This window comes from Podarcis melisellensis (genome assembly GCF_964234715.1).
Source record: "Podarcis melisellensis genome assembly, chromosome: 18".
In the NCBI taxonomy this organism is placed as follows: Eukaryota; Metazoa; Chordata; class Lepidosauria; order Squamata; family Lacertidae; genus Podarcis; species Podarcis melisellensis.
In genome coordinates, this window is record NC_138536.1 from 11,048,631 (window position 1) to 11,064,790 (window position 16,160).

At 48.7% G+C, this 16,160-nt stretch overlaps 1 protein-coding gene across 1 annotated transcript in view; it reads right to left on the reverse strand.

Moving 5' to 3' along the window:
* Positions 1-662: 662 nt before the first annotated feature.
* Positions 663-16,160, reverse strand: part of LOC309360661 (mucin-16-like) — a 55,158-nt gene continuing 39,660 nt past the window's right edge. The window contains exons 51-63 of the mRNA XM_081895334.1: positions 15,088-15,114; positions 14,850-14,995; positions 13,424-13,491; positions 12,526-12,698; positions 11,150-11,286; positions 10,010-10,077; positions 9,479-9,633; positions 7,745-7,908; positions 5,671-5,738; positions 5,357-5,529; positions 4,343-4,381; positions 4,057-4,136; positions 663-2,254 (exon numbers count right to left, since the gene is read on the reverse strand). Coding sequence (XP_081751460.1) covers positions 2,156-2,254; positions 4,057-4,136; positions 4,343-4,381; positions 5,357-5,529; positions 5,671-5,738; positions 7,745-7,908; positions 9,479-9,633; positions 10,010-10,077; positions 11,150-11,286; positions 12,526-12,698; positions 13,424-13,491; positions 14,850-14,995; positions 15,088-15,114 — 1,397 coding nt within the window. The 3' untranslated portion in view covers positions 663-2,155. The remainder of the gene's footprint in view (positions 2,255-4,056; positions 4,137-4,342; positions 4,382-5,356; positions 5,530-5,670; positions 5,739-7,744; positions 7,909-9,478; positions 9,634-10,009; positions 10,078-11,149; positions 11,287-12,525; positions 12,699-13,423; positions 13,492-14,849; positions 14,996-15,087; positions 15,115-16,160) is intronic.

The window sequence follows — 16,160 nt, forward strand, 5'->3', positions numbered from 1 at the left end:
AGGAGCCCAACATGACACCCACAAGAGGGGTTGTTTAGTCGTTTAGTCGTGTCCGACTCTTCGTGACCCCTGGACCAGAGCACACCAGGCACTCCTGTCTTCCACTGCCTCCCGCAGTTTGGTCAGACTCATGCTGGTAGCTTCGAGAACACTGTCCCACCATCTCGTCCTCCGTCGTCCCCTTCTCCTTGTGCCCTCCATCTTTCCCAACATCAGGGTCTTTCCCAGGGAGTCTTCTCTTCTCATGAGGGGGCCAAAGTCTGGGAGCCTCAGCTTCAGGATCTGTCCTTCCAGTGAGCACTCAGGGCTGGGGCTACCCCTCCTCTAACACCCCCACACCCTGCTCTCAATTTAATAATCATAAAAAGAGAGGGTTTGCCCTCTTAAGACAACAATCATAGAAATTGAGGATTTTGCCTCTTTTATATGGCAGTCATTTGGGGATTTAAAGATCAAGGAGTCTTAACTCAGAAACTGGATCTTCCTCTTCTGCCCTTCCAGTCCCCTTAAGGCAAATAAATTTATGTTATTAGGACCCAACTCTCACGTCATGAGCTGCATTGTGGCATAATGGATATATGATTACTGTCGGGTATCATTTGCCTGTAGGTTGGCTTTAGATTCCAGATATGCTTATACGTATACACACACAGCATCTCAAGTTCATTTTTCAGCTTGCTGTTTATTGATTGGCTTGTAAGAGAACGTTTTTAAATATTGAAATATTTTAGAAAACAAAGAACAATCATCATATCAATCGCTGACATTCAAATATATATTATTTTGGAATCTGGTTCTCTCCTAAACCACAACCCCAGTTGTTTTTTGGGGGGCGTGTGTGTGTGTGTGTGTGTGTGTGGAATTATCCTTCCAGTGTAGCAAACTTCATCACCTCTCCAAAAAGAGCATCCCTAATTTAAATAGAAAAACCATCCCTGCCGACAATCACTAAATATTGCTATTTTGTTTTAGATAAAATGGGGCAAGGGACCTCCGGCTCGTGTGTCCCCCACCCTTAGGACTCTTTCCGGGCCACAGCTTTCTTGTCAGGCCAGATCCTTCACCAACCTTCCACCCCACCTTCCAGAAGTGCTTTAGCCTGGCGGGAAATGTGTCTTTGATAATGCCTCCTACTGGCCTGGACGGAGGACAGAAAGAGGAGTGGCCGGACATAGAAACCTCTGGTCGTCGTTCTGGCGGCGTGTAGCCTACCACACAAAGGTAATTAGCATAGGCCCACCTACTTTTTGCTGCCGGCTCCGCCCTCCAACGGTATGTGGCCCTCGGAAGATCCCCCAAGAAGGGGCCCGGCCCCTGAGCTGAACGAGATCTCCCAATCCCTGAGCTAAACAGAACTCTTTTTTGCAAGCAGATACAATATCTGCTGAGGGATGATATTCCCGAAACTGCTGAGATTGTTTCGGGATTATTTAGTTGAGTTTTTTAAAGTCAAATTTAAAACCGCTTAATTTATTTAATGGTGGCTACTGGGTCTTTTTTATGTTTTATGAGTTTAATATATCTAGATTACGAATGTTTTATGGATGGTTTGTAAAAAAAAACCCATTCTGCTGTCTAAAGTATGCCGATAAAGACTGAAAAGAAAATTCTAAGGGAATCTAAAGTGCAATACAGTCTGAACTTCCTTTGACGCATCTCTGGACATTTCAGAGAACGTGGGGGGGGGGGAGAAAGACTTCTGCATCCCAGGCAGAATCCGTCTTCAAATAGTTAAATAATCTGCGGCTATATATATATATTAAAATTACATTCCAAAGTCCACCATGTGTTAATAAATAAATTGGAACGGAGCTTCCCCACTCAGTTCTGAATCCGGCAGTCTTCAGGGTCGCTGAGGTCAATGTCCAAAATATCTCATAGAGCATGCTCAATAGGCATAGAATCATAGGGCCGGAAGGGACCCCGAGGGTCATCTAGTCCAACCCCCTGCAATGCAGGAACCATCTCTCTCTCTCTGGTCTAAGACAAGCTAGCGTTGATTGGTTGTGATTCACTTCTTAATCTAGACGTCTGTTCCAGCTGTGCCAAAACAGTTGTTTGCTGTGGACGGTGGGAGTAGTGTGCCAAAGGAGCCCCCCTCCCCACTCCCACCTCGTGGGGCGCAGAGAGCCAAGGCCGCAAAAGGGTCTGCACATCATCGCGCTTTCCTCATGTCCAAGTGTGGGAAGTAGAGACCGAGGATGTCCTGTTGCACCTGATACTTCCCGGCTTTCTTCCGCAGGCAGAAGACAACCTGGTTGGTGCAGAAAGACCAGAGGGGAGTGAAAAAGAACACCTGTCATACAAGTCTGTGTGCGGACAATGCTCCCCTTCCTGCGCCAGCAGATGGACCACAAGCTGAACATGAGCCAAACGTGTGATGCAGCAGCAAAAGAAACAAATGCTATTCTAGGCTGCGTATGGGACCGCCTCTCCTGGTATGCCCTGTGGAGGACCTTGAGGTCCACAAATGACAACATTTTGGAGGTCCCAAGTCACAAGATTGGTCTCAACTAGGGCCAGGGCCTTTTCAGCACTGGCCCCGACTTGGTGGAATGCTCTGTCACAAGAGACCGGGGCCCTGCGGGACTTGACGTCTTTCTGCAGGGTCTGCAAGACAGAGCTGTTCCGCCTGGCCTTTGGTTTGGACTGAACCTTATGTTTCCCTCTCCTTATGGTCTTTATCTATGGGCTACTTTTACTTCAGCCTCAGTCTGAACTGCTCCCTGTCGCAGCCTCTTCCCGCTCACTAAACCCTGTTGCTCCGTCAGCATCCGGCATATCTTCCCAATCTTCTCCCTTTGACCTCTCCTCGGTGCCCCACCACCAACTCCCAGGCTCTGAGCCTTCCTCCTCTGGGGTTTATCTTGGGGGTTGCCCAATTGGCGCTTCCCACCCCTTCATCCAGCCAGTCCCTTACAGATGCTCGCTGTGGCTGCATAGAGGCAACTGTGCCCCTGAAGGACCAGGAGCACAGTCTGGGAGTCATTTTGGACTCACAGCTGTCCATGGAGGCACAGGTCAATTCTGTGTCCAGGGCAGCTGTCTGCCAGCTCCATCTGGTACGCTGGCTGAGACCCTCCATGCCTGGAGACTGTCTCCCCAGAGTGGTGCATATTCTGGTGATCTCCCGCTTGGACTACTGCAATGCGCTCTACGTGGGGCTGCCTTTGAAGGTGACTTGGGAAACTACAACTAATCCAGAATGCGACAACCAGACTGGTGACTGGGAGTGGCCACCGGGACACTGGTCCTAAAAGATCTACACTGGCTCCCAATACGTTTCCGAGCACCATTCAAACCATTCCACCTGGCTACGTCAGACAGAGAGGTGAGGCAGAAAGGCCCCCTCCGTTGGTCCGGCTGGGACACACTGTTCCACCTAGCTGTGTCAGAGGGAAGTCCCATCAGCTTGGCTTGCATGAACCATTCAATATGGCTGCATCTGAGGGAAAGGCGAGATAGCGAGGCCCCCTCCGCCAGCCTGGCTGAAATTAAATGCCGTTTGGGTCCTCCCCTCCCAAAACTACCTCCATCAGCACACCCAATGTTTTCCCAATGCAAAAATATATAAATACAAGTAGTTCACCCACAGGATTCTCCAGCCCCCTTCCATGTGAAGCCGTTCTGGGGAAATGTGATTTCCCCCACATTGGGTGCAACTGGTGTCAGAAGTGGGAAACCTCGACCATGTCCCTACCCCAAAAATGCATAAGCACTGTGTGCATTCTTAAAATAAGGTAAAGGGACCCCTGACCATTACGTCCAGTCATGGCCGACTCTGAGGTTGTGGCGCTCATCTCGCTTTACTGGCTGAGGGAGCCAGCGTACAGCTTCCGGGTCATGTGGCCAGCAGGACTAAGCCGCTTCTGGCAAACCAGAGCAGCGCATGTAAATGCCGTTTACCTTCCCACTGGAGCGGTACCTATTTATCTACTTGCACTTTGACGTGCTTTTGAACTGCTAGGTTGGCAGGACATTCTTAAAATAAAGAATGATAAAAAAGAGGAAAGAACTTCCTTTCCCTTCTGTCTTGAAGGCAGAGGATGAACATACCAGGAAGCAGACGAGGAAGAGGAGGAGGAAGCCCAGGAGAGCAGACAGACATATCAGGATGATGGCCCAGAAAGGTAACCCTGGAAAGACAAAAAAAAGAGTATTAAATGTCGGCAGGCTTTGACCCATGGCATTGTGGAGAATTAAAATGGTGGGCAGCTTCTGAGGCTGGGGCGTTTGAGTAAATCCGATGGCTGGTGGAAGAATTGAAAGAGGGGACCCACCCACCAGAAACCGGGACCCCTCCAACCTTGAATCAATACTGAAACAAAGAAGCATCGCTAACCTCCTTGGTGGTGCACTGGGGTCACTGTTGAAGGATAACCTGTAAATAAGTAAATATAGCATAAACATAACAGTGTGAAATGAACCCAAGAGCAGAATCGAGCCAAAAGGGCCCCATCTAATGTATTGTTCCTGGGGGACAGGGGGCAGGCAGGTGTGGGGGACTCCCTGGTCCTGAATGGGGTACCTGTGCCCCTGAAGGACCAGGTGCGCAGCCTGGGAGTCATTTTGGACTCTGGGTGTTGTGTCTGGAGGTCCTGGGCTGCCCAGAGGATAGGACTCCCCTCTTGGCTTCGCTGATGGGGTCCAACAAAGACAGAGCAAGACGTTTGGCACCTGCTTGGCTGAAGGAGTTGCTGGAAAGAGCCATCTTAGGGACTCCACTCCAGATTTGTATAGGCTTTCCTCCTTAGCCTTTTCTTCTCCCTCAAGGCAGCAGAGGTTGAGGACCAGAGTTTTCCTTCTCCTAGATAGGAGATGAGTCCCATCTGCTCCTCAGTTCCTTCTACAGCACATGCAGAGACCACCTTCTTGACCATTGAACCCATGCTTGGTCTCGTCCACCCTGTCTGCTGGAGTCTGTTTTCGCATGCAGGGAAAGTCCCTAACTCCCCGAGGGATTGGGACCCATCAGCTCCCCTCGCCTGGTTTAGCCGGCCAGTTGAAGCCCTTCTTGGGTTGTGGCCGCTGTCGCCTGCTGACAGCTTCCAGTAGCCCCATGTGAGAGTTTGGGTGCAGGTAGGAACCAAAGGTGGACCAACGACTGCAAAAGGAGCATGGTATGTCCCCCACCAGAGGTAACACACAAACGCCAGTGCCTTTAGCACCCCATACACCCCAGCCTTGGAGGCAATTATGCCTCTGGCTTCCAGTCAGGGGAGAGTGACTCTTGAGCCACAGTGAGACGAGGACGCTAGACTAGATGACCCATTGACCTAATCCTGCAGGCCCTTCTGACTTTCCCCTGGAAGGTTCTGCCATTGTCCAGGATCTCTGGCACCCACTGCACTCTTACCGCTGACCAGCAGACTTCTGTTGTCCAGTGTGTACACCCCCAACGCTGTGGCATTGCCCGTCCAGTTCCTAAACGCATCGTACACCAGAGCTCGGTCGAACGTCCTTATGGACGAATCCATTGTGAATGCGCAGGCGGCGTCAACCCCTGTCTCGGTACGCTGGCCTGTCGGTCTATGCAAAAATTAAATCATAGCCAAATGTTGGTCAACCGCCATGACTGATGTCTCTTAAGCATGGAAGTTGGAGACTCCCAATGGCAGCGGAGATTACCAACCCTCACTTAGACTGCCTTCGAACCACACAAACACACACCTGAAGCTCTCGACAGAGCACTGCACAAACTCCCTCTGCAGGCTGCTGCGTTGGTATAATTGGTGGAGCTGTTTGGAGGAAGAAGGGGAGAACAGGATTGATAAGATACAATACGATAATCTTTATTGTCATTGTCCCATACAGAACAACGAAATTGAAAAATCTACATTAGACATTCAAAAACCAACAAGCCTGCTATCCCAGCTATCCCAGCCTGGTTAGCCCCCTAAAAACTCTGATACCCCATAATTAAATACAATATACTCCAACAGAGACTACCTTACACTGCATTTAAAACCAAAATCGCCTTTGGATAGGAACTGTTTCTCAGGCGGCTAGTCCTAGTCTTTATAACCCTGTACCTTCTTCCAGAAGGCAGAAGCTGAAAGAGATCATTTCCGGGGTGCGCACTGTCCTGCGCTATCTCTGCAGCTTTCTCTGGAAACTTAGGGTGAACGTTGCCAAAGAGAGGTGTAATTCAGGTCCCTCTTTGAGTCATATCACGTTGGCGTGGCCTGTGCCTTTGTTACATGGGTTTTAAGGTGTGCACACACACTTAGCAGGTGCCCCTCACCCCACAGAAAACCAGCCCTTCACCCTTCAGCAATTTGGGAAAAAATATTCTTTGGAAATAATAGCCACTTTATTTGAATGTATTAAACTTAGTTCACATAGCAAAACAAGAGCATTTCTAGTCGGATGGCATAAAATGTGTTGCCAGCAACTAGGGCAAGGCAAGGACTGTGCCCCCTTAACCTCACTGCGGGCATCATGCAGGTTGCAACGGGTAGACTTCGCTCGCTGTGCCCCTGTGGTAGCCGCTCCTCATGGAGGCTGGCTGCCCTCTCGGCTCGGGGGAGACCAGGGTTCGAATCCCCGCTCGGCTGTGGAGCTCACTGAGTGAACTTTCAGGCCCACCAACCTCACATAAGCTACACTGAGCACCTCAAGAGATATTTAAACGAAATAAATACATGATTTGAGATGATTTTAAAAATTGTCCATGGACAAACTTAATGATATTTGGAATCCATTTTTATAAATACCATTTTTGATTAAGGTATAAAGGTAAAGGACCCCTGATAGTTCAAGTCCAGTTGCGAACGACTCTGGGGTTGCGGCACTCATCTCACTTTACTGGCTGAGGGAGCCGGCATTTGTCCACAGACAGTTTTTCCGGGTCATGTGGCCAGCATGACTAAGCCACTTCTGGCAAAACCAGAGCAGCGCATGGAAACGCTGTTTACCTTCCTGCCGGAGCAGTGGCAGAGCTTCATGCTCTGGCACCAGGGGGTGGAGAGCAGGCAGGGGCGGGGCTGGCGTGCGTCCTGGGGGCATGTCGCACCACCTGAGGGGTGGGGTCGGGACAGCTGCAATGGCACCCCACTGGGATCGCACTGCCATGGGTGGTGCGTTCCCCCACACTCTTCTTCCTCTGCCAGTGCACCAGAGCGTACCTATTTATCTACTTGTACTGGCACGCTTTAAAATTGCTAGGAGGGCAGGAGTAGGGACCGAGCAACAGGAGCTCACCCCGTCATTGTGGGGATTCGAACTGCCAACCTTCTGATCGGCAAGCCCAAGAGGCCCAGTGGTTTAGACCACAGCACCACCCACATCCCAATTAAGGTATGGTTAACTGCAATAACAATTTCCTCTTTTTTGTAATGTGCACAATATATATTTTTTTCTGTTTCATTTCCCACATAGGTGTTACTTCTTGTGTCTTATAATTACCCTGTTTTAATTTTGTACTCTGCATTTTCCAATGAAGAGTATAAAACAAAACATGATTTGAGAAGATTTTAATTCTAACTCTTTTAAAATTGGATCGGCTCTTAGAATGTTTTCCCTTTGTTTTTTAAACTTTGCACTTGGGAACTTCGGGGAGGAAATGCAGGATATAGAAGTTTGAGAAATAGCAATGGCTACTTGAGAAGGGAGAGAAAGAAGGCTGGTCAGGGTTCCAAGCCTGAAGGGAGTCCCGGGGGCCTGGCAGAGTGCTCTGGAGGGCCGCAGCCAAAGTCAGGAGTGAGGCCTGGACTCTGCTTAGCGTCTCTCCTGAGCTGTTTACCTCGCTCTCAAGACTCATTTTGGTCTTCCAGTAGACATCCGAGTCGGGATCTGCCATTTCCCCTGCGTACGGCAAGTTGGTGATGGTGAAATTGACCGCAAAGTTCTTCATCTGGAGTTGGGGCGGCAGGGCGGCAGTGGCGGACTCAATGGCCGATTCGGGAGCTGGGGAGGAAGGAAGGATCCTAAAAATTAAAAAAAATACCCCTTCGGCCACCGTCCCCTTGGTTCCCAGTGCTCCCAGCTGATATTATTTAAAAGAGTAGTTTGCATGACCTAAAGGTAAAGGTAAATGGACCCCTGACCATTAGGTCCAGTTGTGACCGACTCTGGGGTTGCGGCGCTCAACTTGCTTTATTGGCCGAGGGAGCCGGCGTACAGCTTCCGGGTCATGTGGCCAGCAGCACTAAGCCGCTTCTGGCGAAACAGAGCAGCGCACGGAAACGCCGTTTACCTTCCCGCCAGAGCAGTACCTATTTATCTGCTTGCATTTTGACATGCCATTGCCCAGGAGGGGCACAAGGTGTGCGGTTTCTCTGCCACTCAAGGTGCAAAGCCCTTTTTTTGCACCCTGTGGAACATAAATGCGCAGAATTTTTAAAAGACTGGGCAACGGCCAGCCGGCAGCGACTCCCGAGCCTCCCCCGATCAGTCAAAACAAAGGAGGAAGGGAGCAGGAGATCGGGGGAGGCTCAGGACTCACGGGTGGGTGGCATGCCATTCCCCAGTTTTTTAAAAACTCTGTGCATTTATGTTTCACAGGGTGCGAAAGAAGGGCTTTGCACCTTTATACAATATGCATGCGTGCTTGGGCCCAGGGTCTTTTGCCTCACCATCCCCACTACAGACTCCCTGTTGCTACTCAGCTTCAAAATAATAATAATTAAAAAAATGTCCCCGGATTCATTGAAAAAAATCTGGCAACCATAGTTTTAGGGTTAGTTCCTAAACTGGGAGATTTAGCAGATGCTACCTCGAGGGCTCTGCGCATGCTCTAGAGCCTCATTAATATTAAAAAACACACCCCTTGTGTTAAACTGCTAATTAAACTGCTAATTTAACTGTTAAACTGCTAATTTACATGAACATGGGTCGTATGTAAAGGGAGGGGGCACATATCAGGGAGGAGATATGAAATGGGAGTTTAGGGAAGTCTGTTAGCTGCAAGTTCTCAACCTACAGGAATTGTAAGGAGGAAAGGAGGGGGAGAGCGGGGGATGGAGAAGCTTTAAAGCAGGGGTAGGCAACCTAAGGCCCAGGGGCTGGATCCGGCCCAATCGCCTTCTAAATCCAGCCCGCAGACAGTCCGGGAATCAGTGTATTTTTAAATGAGTAGAATGTGTGCTTTTATTTAAAATGCATCTCTGGGTTATTTGTGGGGCATAGGAATTTGTTCATCCCCCCCGAAAAAATATAGTCCGGCCCCCCACAAGGTCTGAGGGACAGTGGACTGGCCCCCTGCTGAAAAAGTTTGCTGACCCCTGATTTAAAGAGCAAGGGGAAAGTTTTTTTCCCTTGAAGCAGTTTCTTTCTCTGTACTGAAAGTGTTGCCCTCTGTTTTACTCATCTGATTAAAAAGAGTATTTTTCCTGGATCTCCTGAGTCTGTTGGCTTTCATTGATCAACTGAGCCAAAGGCTGCCCTGCTCCAAATCGTGGACCCAACAGAACCACACGTGTTTTACTTCTCACAACGGGTGACCTTTCCTGATTTATGCTGAAGGGTGTTTCTGTACCTCGCACAGTCACGCCCTTGAGCTGGAACTGTTTTCCCAGCCACAGAGACGTGGCGTTCCTCGTCTCCTGCTGGAACGTCTCTCGGACGACCTCTTGGCTGGTGTTTGTCGCCGGGTCAAAGTAGCACTTGCAGTCGACCACGATGGAGCCGTGCCTGAGAATTGCAATGTGCAGAGGAAGAGTCAGGGGCAAGAGGACATCCCAGACAAAAACAAACCCAACCCCAAGAGGCAGGAAATCTCTCTGAACAACATGGTTAATTCAAAAAACCAGCCTGATCCCACAAGGTTCTCCTGATGTTCTTATCTGTGACTCCCATCTCCCATTAGGCTAACATGCAAAGGATGATGGGGGCTGGAGTCCCTCAACAGGCAAGGGATGATGGGAGTTGGAGTCCCTCAACAGGCAAGGGATGATGGGAGTTGGAGCCCCTCAACATAAAGAAGTCCAAAGATTCCTTATCTCTGATTCAGGTAGTTGTCTCAGGAGCCTGGACAACTGCTTACACTTTCCTTCCTATCAGTACTGACCTCAGTCCAGTTACTTTGCAAATGTTGAATCCGTTTCGGATGGCACTCCGGAGGAAGAGTTCATTTAACTGGAGTGGGTGGAACAAACTGAAATTAGGAACTGCTGGGATTATTATTATTATTATTATTATTGCATTTGCATCCTTCGAGGAGGTGGCTAATACGGTTTCCCTCCGCCTCGCTTAACCCTCACAACAACCCTACCAGGTAGGTTGGGCTGAGAGCGACTAGCCCACAAAGACACCCACTGAGCACCATGGATTGTGTGAATTCGAACCCTGGGCCCTGAGGTCCTAACACGACACTCTAACCACTGCACCACGCTGCCTCTGTGCATTGCAAAGCGTGAGAAAAACCACGCAGCCTCACTCTTTAACATAGAGGGTCTTTCCCAGCCCCACCTAGAGATGCTGTGGGGTGGAAACTGGGACGTTCCCCATACAAAGCTGACGCCCTACAATTGAGCTATGGGCCTCCTCTACAAATACTGGAAGGTGCTTGTATAGGGCTGGCATATTTCAAAAAGTGAAAATCCAGACACAAAAGTTGGTCTTTTTTTGGCAAAGCTGTTGAGTTTGTTGTTGTTGTTGTTGAGCTATTCTTAAGGAAATTTGACATGGGTTGCCATACGTATGTATGGTAAAATAAAAATAGGAATGGGAAGCGATCTCAGTGCTGCATTTTATCTGCACAGACTGCTGTGAGGGTTTCAGAATTTGGGTCTGATCCTGCTGCTGTTCTTAGGGACAGCTTTACAAAGGGATTAGACAAAACAGGCTTTGTCATTCTTCTCCCTTAAACTCCAGAATGGCAGAAGAAAGGTGTGAGGATGGTCAATTAAAAATTTAACACGGATAATAACACTATATCAATTTAGATTGCAATGAACGGGAGTCTATTACATTGCATGTTTGTGTGTGTGTGTGTGCGTGTGTGTGTGTATTAATTACACATCTTTGTCCCCCCCCTCACTTCTCCTCTTTCCCCCCTTTCTATCACTTCATTTCTTTACTACTGAAATTATTTCAATATAAATATAACACATAGAAAATGAGGACACTGAAGGAAGTGTGTGAGACCCTTTCCTCAAGGCTCCTATGCCCTCTAGGGTCTGGTGAGTCCCAGCGCACAGATCCTGACCTCGTGGGCGATGGCAGACTTCACACGCTGGTATTCTGGAGAGGACGGGTCCGTGTGGGTCAAGTTCTGGTTGACGACCGTGAAGCCGAGCTCATAGCCAACTCCTTCCTCCCCTCCTCTGAGGACTGGCGGGTATCCTGCAAAGGAGTTGGAAGGAGCAGGTGGTGAACAGGTGTGTAGGCAATGGCAGGACCTCCAGGTGTCCTTATTTTAACAGAGACAGTCCTGGATTTACAGAAGCCGTCCCGGTTTCTCTCAGGACCTCCCTTTAAAGGCATGGTGTGAATGTAGTCGCCCTCGGAGTGGGACTGAATTAGGCCCTCCCCAATGGAAATGGTTTTTTGAATATTCACAAACAAATTGTAAACAGATAAGAACATTGGCAGGATTTTTGTATAAATAATAGTATATAATGAACAAATGGGTCAATTAAGTTAATTTGGAATATGCAGAAAATATTTTTAAAAACCAATTTGAGGAACTGCAGAAAGAGAGGGAAAGAAGTTGAGTTTTGAAATGTTAAAATGATTGTAAAATTATTGAAATGCATAAAACAGAGAATTGTTCTTTTTTAAAAAAAGAATTAGGTAAAGGGACCCCTGACAATTAGGTCCAGTCGTGGCCAACTCTGGGGTTGCAGCACTCATCTCGCTTTACTGGCCGAGGGAGCCGGCGTACAGCTTCCGGGTCATGTGGCCAGCAGGACTAAGCCGCTTCTGGCGAACCAGAGCAGCGCATGGTAACGCCGTTTACCTTCCCGCTGGAGTGGTACCTATTTATCTACTTGCACTGGCGTGCTTTCAAACTGCTAGGTTGGCAGGAGCAGGGACTGAGCAACGGGAGCTCACCCCGTCGCAAGGATTTGAACCGCCAACCTTCAGATCGGCAAGCCCTAGGCTCTGTGGTTTAACCCACAGCACCACCCGCGTCCCCCCCAAAAAAAGAATTAGGCCTTCCCTGTTCCACACCCTCCTTGAGTGCTTCAAACTCAGATCCGGCCTCTTGCTTGCCTGGATGAAAGCTAGAGAGGGCTGTGTGTGTGTGTGTGTGTGTGTGTGTGTGCCTATTCTCTACAAAGATTGCATTTTATAGAATGGTAGAGTTGGAAGGGACCCTGGGGGTCATCTAGTCCAACCTGCTGCAGTGCAGGAATCTCAACTAAAGGAATCTCATTTACCACCCATTGCCCCGCCCACTTTTGCACCTGGTCCCGCCCACCCCTGGCATGCGGCCCTCGGAAGGTAACTCAGGCCCTCAGGGTGGGAAAGGAGCAAACGCAGTGAGATGAATGGGCGCAATGATGAATGGCTTAAGCCTTTCGATTTCCACGGGTCTCGGGTCCTTCCCATCCAGCCTCTGGCCCCCAGCTGGCTTACCATCCACAGACAGGCTGTCCTTCTCCAGGCTGTAGTGGCCGAGCCTCGTGCCGTCCCTCGTCAGGTTGCTGATCTCCCGGTGAAGCCTCATGTGGTCAAAGGGGGCAGGGAGAAGGTCTTCCCAGTAGCTGCAGACAGTGTCCACCGCCGCAGCATGCCTGGTTTGTGGAGCCCTAAGGAAAGGCAAATGCGCATTAAAGGTAAAGGTAAAGGAACCCCTGACCATTAGGTCCAGTTGTGACCGACTCTGGGGTTGCGGCGCTCATCTCATCTCATTGGCTGAGGGAGCCGGCGTACAGCTTCCGGGTCATGTATGAGCTGTTTCTGGCAAACCAGAGCAGCACACGGAAACGCTGTTTACCTTCCCGCTGGAGTGGTACCTATTTATCTACTTGCACTTGACATCCTTTTGAACTGTTAGGTTGGCAGGAGCAGGGACTGAGCAACGGGAGCTCACCCCATTGCGGGGATTCGAACCGCCGACCTTTTGATCGGCAAGTCCTAGGCTCTGTGGTTTAACCCACAGCGCCACCTGCGTCCCTTGCGCATTATAGAATCATATAAATCAGAGGGGGTCCCCTGCAATGAAAGGGGGTCCTCTGCTCCAGAGCAGCAGAAAACAAGCTTTCTCCATCTTCCCTGCGACAGCCCTTCAGATATTTGAAGATGGCTGTCCGTTTCCTCTTTTCCAGGCTAAACATACCCAGCTCCTTCAACCGTTCCTCATAAGGCTTGGTTTCCAGAACCTATCAATGTGTGTGTGTGTGTTGGGGCTCAAAATGGGTATATGGAACATCCACGCTCAACAGCAGTCTACCTCAGGAGGCCGGCCAGGGGAATTGGTTGGAACCAGAACGCCTGGCTGTTGCCCACTTAGCTGCCCATCCCAGACTCTTACCAAAATCTCTCCACTCTGCAATATGCAAACGCCGGGCCAACGTGTGTCTTTTTGAGAAGAGGCTCCATCTGGAAGGGAGAAAGGAAAGGAAAATATTGGCAGAGGTCCGTCACCTGCAGATCAGTCGCTTTGAAAGCTTTGCCTGAAAGCAGAATGATCTGCAGAGGGGGCACTGTTAACGGTGCCACCTAATGAGTGATCGCCAAAGAAGAAGAAGCAGATTCTGCATTTGTAAGAAATTATTCTTTCAACACATGGTGGAACCTAAACTTTGGAACTCCCTGCCACTTGACATTGGGCAGGAACCTTCCCTGTACTCTTCCCCGCACTTGCTAAAGACGTTTTTTTATTAGACTCAGAAATTTAGAATGCTAATGTGTTTTTAGGTTGCTGCTGGTTTTGTTTGTTATTAATTTTCTGAATATTTTACAGTGGTACCTCGGGTTACATATGCTTCAGGTTACATACGCTTCAGGTCACATACTCCGCTAACCCAGAAATAGTACCTCGGGTTAAGAACTTTGCTTCAGGATGAGAACAGAAATTGCACGGCGGCAGCGGGAGGCCCCATTAGCTAAAGTGGTGCTTCAGGTTAAGAACAGTTTCAGGTTAAGAACGGACCTCCGGAACGAATTAAGTACTTAACCCGAGGTACCACTGTAATTGTTTTTACTATTACTCTTGTATTCTTTTTGTAAAGTGCTTTGAGGTTTCCTACGATCAAGCGGTGTATAGATTTTTGCAAAATAAATAAATGCACACAAGAGATAGGAAGGGGGATATTAAAGGTTTCTCAAGAGGGAACAGGCATCAAAGGTTGGCCCAGGGAGGCATTTTCGAAGAACCCACAACTAACAGTGGGGTCTAGTGCCAAGAGCCCCTTTTAGCAACCCAGCCCTATATGCTTATTTATTTTATAAAATTTTGCACTGCTTGATTGCACAAAAGCAGAACAACGGCCTCCAAGCTGATTACAAAAAAAGGGTAAAGCAATAAAAATATACATAAGAAAAAAGGAACAGCCATAATTTAAGACTTTCAAGAAATTAAAATAACAATAGGCTAAAAATAGATAACTCAAAATGAAATTCTGGAACCAAAGTGCTTTTTTGTGTGCAGTTTTAAAACTAGCTCAAGGTGAACTAGCCAGATGTTTAGCTGAGAATCAATCACAGCCGGCCCATCAATTGGACTTTAGAGCCATCTTGCCCCAAAATGGCAACTAGACATTCCGTTTTGGCAACTACAACCTAGGTTTAAGGAACCATTTGGCATCTAGCTTATACATCGGAGTTTCTAGCACTGGAGGCAGTCTTCAAGGGCAAGCCCCACATCTAATGCAGGGCAGTAGTCTAACCAGGAAGTCTCCAGGACTGGGCTAATTGTGCTGCAGGTGGCGCACACAAGTGGGGGACATGAAACGTACGTAGAAGTTCAGGGCTTTCTCCGTGGCATTGAACTTGCGAGAACCAGGGGTCCCCATGTCATTCATGTAGGGGAGGCTGGACAAGGTGTAGTTGACTGTGAAATTCCGCAAAGTTGGCATCTTGTCAGGGGTCACGGCAGGGAGATCTGGAAGGAGGAGAAACAATGTGAATTTCAAGACGGGAGTCGTTTCAATCGGAGAGTTTTCTGTTTGCATGGTGAAACTTCGGAAAACTTACACGGAACGCTACGCAGGTCGCTGTAACCTGGAAAGGAAAGAACAGACAGTAAAGAAATTAAGTTTTCTGCTCAAGAAACAAGATCCCCCTGTGTTAAAAAAACAAAAAATAAAGGCTTCCAAGCCGAGGCTGCTTTGTCACTAACTGCAGATGAGCTCGTGCCTCCATGTAGAATTGTGCATTTTCCCCACAAAATTAATACTTAATATTAATATCCTTTATATCTGGATGGTGCAGTAAGAAATCACCCTCTGCGTGTTCCCAAAAAACAGTTACAGGGGACATTCTTCACTGCATTACCCAGCCTCCTCTATTCAAAAGTCCCTGTGAAATATATCCATCTATATAGTCTATAGCAGTGTTTCCCAACCTTGGGTCTCCAGATGTTTTTGGACTACAACTCCCATCATACTTAGCGAGCAAGACCAGTGGTTAGGGATGATGGGAAGTGTAGTCCAAAAACAGGTAGAGACCAAAGGTTGGGAAACACTGGTCTATAGAATATAGAATATATGGGGGGGGGGATCTTGCATCAAGTGAGTTTGCACGCTTTCCTGCTGTCGGATGAGGGAAATTATGGACTCCTGGGGGTTCATTTGCCTCAGCTGCCAAATGGGTGGCTCAGCTGGGATGGCCTTTTGTTATGCTTAGGGCTTATAGCTAAACAAATAAAATTGCTACTCCTGCCACTTCATGAGGACTAGAGCCATGCTATCTAAAAAAACCCCCAAAGATGTATTCAGGGTCCGTCTTGCAGCCTGCTGACTGGGGAAGGATATTGCGTGTGAAGCCAGGTGTTCTCTCTCTGCTGGCCCAGAAGACTCCTCACCTGGAGTCACCTGCCTGGAGGTGGTTGGTAGCTAATGGATTGAGGTTGAATCCTGACAAGACAGAAGTGCTGTTCTGGGGAGATGACAAGAGGTTCGGCAGGTGTGGGGGACTCTCTGGTCCTCTATGGGGTGACTGTGACCCTAAAGGACCAGGTGTGCAGCCTGGGGGTCATTTTGGACTCACAGCTGTCCATGGAGGCGCAGGTCAATTCTGTTTCAAAGGCTCCATCTGAGACCCTCCCT